General features: G+C 51.8%; 1 protein-coding gene across 1 annotated transcript; it reads right to left on the minus strand.

The window, feature by feature from the left end:
- Positions 1 to 420: 420 nt before the first annotated feature.
- RHOB (ras homolog family member B) lies at positions 421 to 2,825 on the minus strand. Its single transcript, XM_086744746.1, has one exon. The coding sequence runs from the start codon at positions 2,522 to 2,524 to the stop codon at positions 1,934 to 1,936; it is 591 nt and encodes a 196-aa protein (XP_086600872.1). The 5' UTR covers positions 2,525 to 2,825; the 3' UTR covers positions 421 to 1,933.
- Between the last annotated feature and the right edge of the window lie 3,673 nt (positions 2,826 to 6,498).

Below are 6,498 nucleotides of genomic sequence, written 5' to 3' on the forward strand. Positions count from 1 at the left end.
TCCTCTGCTGCGTCTCAGCTCTCTGCCTGGTTTGTTGCTACACAAGCCCAAACCTCGCCCCAGCCGCCCACGGGCAGCAAGGGCAGTGGGTGAAGGAGCACCAGGAGCCTGAGCCCGAGTTCACCACACACAAGGCCCAGAGGCTTCTTGGGCTCAACAGCAACAGATTAGTCACCACCCTGAATCTGGAGGACACTTCCACGCCATCTGTACAGAAAAATCAAGGAAGCAGCTCCCCCAAAGAAAAAATGTAACCATCATTCCTCTGAAAGCTGCCAGACAGGTATTGCAGCCAGGGGAGAAAATACAAATAGAAGCGTTTGCAGGCAGGGTGTAAACTCTGGTCCAGTTGAGCACTGTCCAGGTGTACCATCGCCAGCTGAGGACAGTCTCTATAAATCACAACACTGCTCTCATAAGTGTCAGCATAGAATCTTTTAATACTTTACATTAAAAACTGCAAACACAGTTCATAATTTTATGTAAACATCATATACATCTCAGTTTTTGCCATGTCAGTTTTATTAAAAACAAAAACAGAACAGTCTCAGTACCACTGTTGAGGGAAGAGGGAGAAAAGTAAACAAACACGAATCAATACATTTGTTCTCTGAACCAGAGAAACACAAGATTATTTTCACCTGGGTTGGCTACCCCGTGAAAATAAAGTTTTAAATAAACCTAGATTCTTTAAATTGCCCTTTAATATTAAAGTCCGATGTACTCTCTGCATAAGGAACAATGCTTTCGCCCATTTTTTCCAAGGCAAAAAGATACAGTGGTTTTATTTTGTCTTGTGTTGAAATCACAATTTAAAACAAGACCCAGATGAGGTTACTGAGTAACAACAGTTCCAATGCTACAGTGTTCTATGCGGATGACAAGTGCATTGAGTGTTCAATTTAAAAAACAAAAAGCCACCAAGTTGTGCAAAGTAACTTCTTTTGGAAGTAAAACTTTTAAATAAATCCAAATCAACATACTTGCAGAAGACAACATTAAAGGAAGGAGCAGGCACCAAGATCATAATATGGCAATATCATTCCCTTCCCCCTTGCTCATCCTGCCTCATCCGTCAGGAGGAGGATGTCCAGCAAGGAGGACAGAGAGTTCAGCTTTATTTTTTAGCCTGGTGGCTTCTGCAGCTGGAATCTGTTGAAGGCTCACATTACCAGCAGGCATCAGACACTCAGGGCAAGTTCCTTTGCACAATGTAAGTCCCAGCTGGGCACCCCCTCCCCACCTTACTTTAAATAAGCACCCCCTGCACTACCCCAGTTTGCACAAGACAGAAAAGGTAAGATATGTACAGGCTTCACTTGGGATGACCCTCCCCTCCCAGTCTCGGTCTTCAGGGCACTAACTTCCACAGCAGGTCAGGCTCAGGCCGAAACATCTGTGGGAGAGGTAAGGACGCTGCAGGCAGTCTGGGAGATGCAGCTCCCTTCCCCAGCCCACTGTGGGGGGAGGCACATGCAGGCAGGAGGCAGAAGTCCCTTCGAGCATCTCAGCTCCACTGCTCTCCTCTTGCAAAAGGGAGGAGGCTGTCAGGGAGCTGGGAGCAGCAGGTGGTGGGCAAAGGGGAAGAGCTGGGTGCAAGGTTTGCTCAGTCCAGTCTCAGCAGCTTTTTGTTGTCGAGAGTCTGCAATTAACTCAAAGGGGCTGGTGGTAGGAGAAGGCTTCTCCCCACTTTATTCCCAAGACTCAGGGCATGCAATCCCCCCCTCCCTCTGTCCCCACAGCTGAGCCAGCACAACCCTTTTCAGCCAAGGCTGAGGGAGCGTGCTCCTTCCCTTAGCCCCCACCCCAATTCATCGCCAGCCCCCAGCGGAGGGGGGACAGGCTGATGCCGTGTGCGTGCATAACCCAGCTCCTCTCCGCCTGCCAACAGGTGACCCAGGCGCTGTGCCCAGTGCTGTGCTCCAGCCGCACCCTATAGCACTTTGCAGCAGTTGATGCAGCCATTCTGGGTGCCATAGCGCTTCTGCAAGGCTGCCCGGGTGGCCGTCTCAAAAACCTCCCGGACACCCTCCTTGGTCTTGGCCGAGCACTCCAGGTAATCATAGGCCTGGATGCGAATGGCCATGGCGCGTCCATCCTCGGTGCGCACCGGCTCCTGCTTCATGCGGGCCAGCTCGTTGCGCACATGCTCATCGTTGCGCAGGTCTTTCTTGTTGGCCACCAGGATGATCGGCACATTGGGGCAGAAGTGCTTGACTTCAGGCACCCACTTCTCCGGGATGTTCTCCAGCGAGTCCGGGCTGTCCACAGAGAAGCACATGAGGATCACATCGGTGTCCGGGTAGGAGAGGGGGCGCAGGCGGTCATAGTCCTCCTGGCCAGCCGTGTCCCACAGGGCCAGCTCCACCTGCTTGCCATCCACCTCGATGTCAGCCACATAGTTCTCGAAGACAGTGGGCACGTAGACCTCAGGGAACTCGTCCTTGCTGAAGACGATGAGGAGGCAAGTCTTGCCGCAGGCACCGTCCCCCACCACCACCAGCTTCTTGCGGATGGCAGCCATGGCCAGGCTCGCCAAGCTGGCCTTGCCGTGCAGCAGGACGATGGCAGCGCCCTCCTCCCCGCGGCCACCGCCTCCCCCTTCCTCTCGCTTCTCACAGGGCACCGTGGCGAGCCAGGCCCGCGCAGGCAGGCGGGCGCGCCCTCCTCTCTGTCTCCACGCACCGGCTCCGCCGCCGCTCCGTCCCGCGCTTCAGGGGAAGTGCTACGGCCGCAGTGAACGCCGCCGGTCCCGCCTGGCTCGGCCCTTCGCAGTTGAAACGCTGCTGCTGACACCACTCTCCGGACCTGACCGCACCGCTCGGCCCCGCGCTGCCAGTGCCGCAAGCTCCCGGCCGGCGCCGCTATTTAAAGGCGCTCGCGACTTTCTTAATATAGCTGGCCAATGGGAAGGCAGAGAGTGAGGTCATCCCCGGCGGAGAGCTCTGCGATTGGTGGGGTGCTGCGGGCGGGAGGGAGGGCACGAGGAGCGGGCGGGGGGTGGGGAGCGGGATCGGCGCCTGGCCCGCGGCAGCGGCGGGGCTGGACCGGGCAGTGGCGGGGAGGGAGTGAGGGGGGCGGCTGGCGGTGACCGGGCCGGGCCGGGAGCATCGGGGCCGGTCGTCGTGGGGCGGCTGAAGCCGGGCCGTGGTGCGGCAGGGCAACTGGTTGTGAGGCGACCGGACGAGCAGGCCCGGCCGGGGGGCGGTGGGGCCGGGCCATGAGGCGAGCGAGGCCGAGCCGGGCCGTGAGGCGGGCTCCGCGGGAGGCTTACGGCGCTCGGGGGGCAGCGGTGCCGCAGTCCCGGAGGAGCCCGGGGCAGGTCTCCCGGGCCGCCGGCGAGGAGCTCCCCTCCACCTCCCGGGCCGGTCCCTGCCGTGGCCCCGTCTGCCCCGCCGCCATCCCCGCCGCTCGGGATGACCGGTCTTAAAGAGGCCGGACGAGCAACCGAGAGAAACGAGAGAGGGGAAATCGCGGCGTCCCAGCTGCAGTCTTTAAAGGCCAGGCAAAGTGGAACTGAGATCATTGCAGGCGGTTAAATAAAACAAAAGTCTTCGCTGGATATTACTGGAAAAACACAGGATTCAGCCACTTCCTTTCCTTAAAGGAAAAAAAATCCATCATGTTTGAGTCTCTCCCCTGCCAGCTTTTGGGAACAGAGGAACTACAAACCGGGAGAAGCAGCAGACTTGAACTGAAATGCCCTTTTGGTCTAAATTTACGGAGATACTGGAAGCCACAGTAATGAAAAAAATTAATGTGGAAAATAAGTGAGCGCAAAAGACTGAAGCTTCAGATGCCTTGGGGAATAGGGTGTAAGGGCCTTAACATAAACAGACGCGTTAGTAAAGCCGTGCCTTGTAGAGTTTGACACTGCAATCACTGGTAGCGATTCGCTGTGTCCCTCTTGCAGCTGTCGCTGTTTAACTGGGTGTTGGCTCAAGCGTTTTCACCGTGTCCTGTGGCTGCTGCCTCTCAGGGTTGGATCCAACGTGTCCTCTTGCTAGCCAGCACAGGCATTAGTGAACAGAACAAAAGTGAGGGATTTGAACAATGTGATTGTTATTAAATATTGTATTTATAAAATAACCACTTGGAGACCGAATGCACCACCGAGTGTATCAGATTGCCTGATGAGTTACGTGCAGCAGACTGTTACAGAAGTCTGTGTCAATAGGGCAAACGGTTCACTTACGGTTCGCTTAATCCTAGACATGGAAATATAATTCATCTTTGAGATTTTTGTAATTCCCTGTCAAAAGAGCATGTCCCTGGATGGTGACAGATGGATTTGTACCCTGATCTTGCATAGTCTGTAGACCATATTCTACATGGAGTGAACATGATAAATTCAAACTGATCGAAAAAATTCAGAAATAAAGTGTCGTCATAGGCATCGGTGTTCTCCAGTACCTGTGGTCTTTTAGCAGATTAAATTTCTGGTTTTCATTGTCCCTTTACATTTGTTGTCACTGCTCACAGTTTCAATTTCTTAATGGAACAAAAATAAGTTGCCTATGTGGAAGTCTTCCCCACTCCAGCATGTCCTTCTGTCGATGAAGAATTGGCAGCTTGTAGCTATTTTGTCTACAAATATAACCACAAGCGTGTAGAGCCGTTCTGATAGGCGGATAGAGTTAATTTGCTGTATAATGTAAGTCTTCCAAGTCGGCGTGCTGCTGTCAGAGCAGCAGAGTCAGACCGCTGGTGGATTTTTCACTGGAGTTCAGAGCCACCTTGCGGCAGCCCCGCCGGCGGGGATGCCGGGTTCCTTGCGGCCCCGAAGCTGGAAAGCTCCGCCTCTGGGATGGCAGCAGGAAAAGCTGCAGGTACTTTATAAATACTGAGAGGTGCTGCTCAAACAGGCTTCTGAATCCGTTTTTATTTGACTTTTGGGTGGCACGAGGAACCATGCCTGGATATTTGCTCTTTTCATGAGCAAACCACTTTGTTAAACAGAAAAAAAAGAATCATCCAAATGAGCAATTATGTTGATCATCTCATCTGTGCGGTGCCATGAAAGGTAGGGAAATATGCAGCTTATTCATTTCAAAGCGCACGGCTCTGTTGTTCACCCAGAGTGCTGCCAGCAATTATCCGTGTGCCTCCGTGTAGACAGCGCAAACTAAGTGGCCCACATCCGTACTCTTTCACTCTTTCAGACTCCAAAGCAGGGTGGTCTCATCCAAACTGTCTACTCGTCCCAACATCCAAACTATGCTAAGGAAATACTCTCCAAAGGTCCAGCTACCCCAAGTCAAACCCATAGCAGGGGCTCTTCTTGTAACAGCGCCAAGAGAGATCCAGCGCACAGTTACGGTCTGCGCAACAGCTGCTTAATTTTCTACTCTTGCATCTGTAGTCTTCCACACAACTATACTGAAGCCGAAGGGCCTGATGTTTCATCTCTCACCTTGCAAGAAAGACTGCAGCGAAGTCTATGTAATTCCTTGACCTAGGGTTTCAAATGCTTTACATTATTTTTCAGAGGCTTTATACCAGGAGACCCAGGCCTGTGACTCACTCAGGCTGAGATCACACTCATTTCACTGGCCTAGGGTACACTCCAGCAATGGACTCTAGAGGCAACATCTAAGTCACTGTGGTTATCACACATTTACACTTAAATGCCTGTCTCTAGATCATGGCCTGCGTTTCATCCTTAATGTAAATTTGGTACGTGCCACCTTTCTCCTGCAGTGGATTTAGCCTGTAAGTATCAGTGCACTGTGCGGTACCTGCCCGAAGCTGTCTAAGTGGAAGTGAAGAGACCTTTAATTTATGTTATCTTTTCAGTTATATATATTTACTTCTCTTCCCTGGAGCATTCTTTCTTCAGCCCCTACATGGAGCCAGTTTCACGACCAGTGGAAATCAGAGGTAGAGTTGTACACAGGAATCTTTTTCTTTTCCTGCTCGGATCGATGCATAAGGGAAAATGGGAACATGACCAGCACGGCAGCCCCGCGAGTGCAGCAGAAAGAGGCACGGCAGCAGTACTGTAAATGAGGACAGTGGATAATAATCCATGGAAGTGCTTAGGCTTCCTTCTTGGGGTGGTGACTGAGAGCAGAGGTGGAAAACCTGAAAAGACAATAATGAAAAGAGGCTCTGGCATGAGGTGGCTTTTTCCTCTCCTTAGGGAATTTTGTACAGGACCAATTCTGTACTCAAGCATGGTCATTGTCTGGAAGGCATCAGGGAGTGTAGCCAGCTCACTTATTTTAGGGCTGAATTTGAACTTTATGTTGCAATCTTTGTATTTTCTGATCAAATTTGCATGACACGCTAAACTATGGTTCTTTAAGCAAGCTGAAACTTCAATTCCAGTAATCCCTAAATGGGCACTCTCTCAGCAGGAGCATTAGTTCTGCTGCACCACATACATCTGTATGATTGATGAAGAAAGTATGAAGTCAGAGAAAGAAGACACCACTTCTTTGCTTTCATTGCTTGTGCTGGTGGTTTTGAGATTAAAACTCAACCTTTTGTTTTTTA

This window comes from Chlamydotis macqueenii, chromosome 3, assembly GCF_036417535.1.
Source record: "Chlamydotis macqueenii isolate bChlMac1 chromosome 3, bChlMac1.mat, whole genome shotgun sequence".
Classification (NCBI taxonomy): Eukaryota; Metazoa; Chordata; class Aves; order Otidiformes; family Otididae; genus Chlamydotis; species Chlamydotis macqueenii.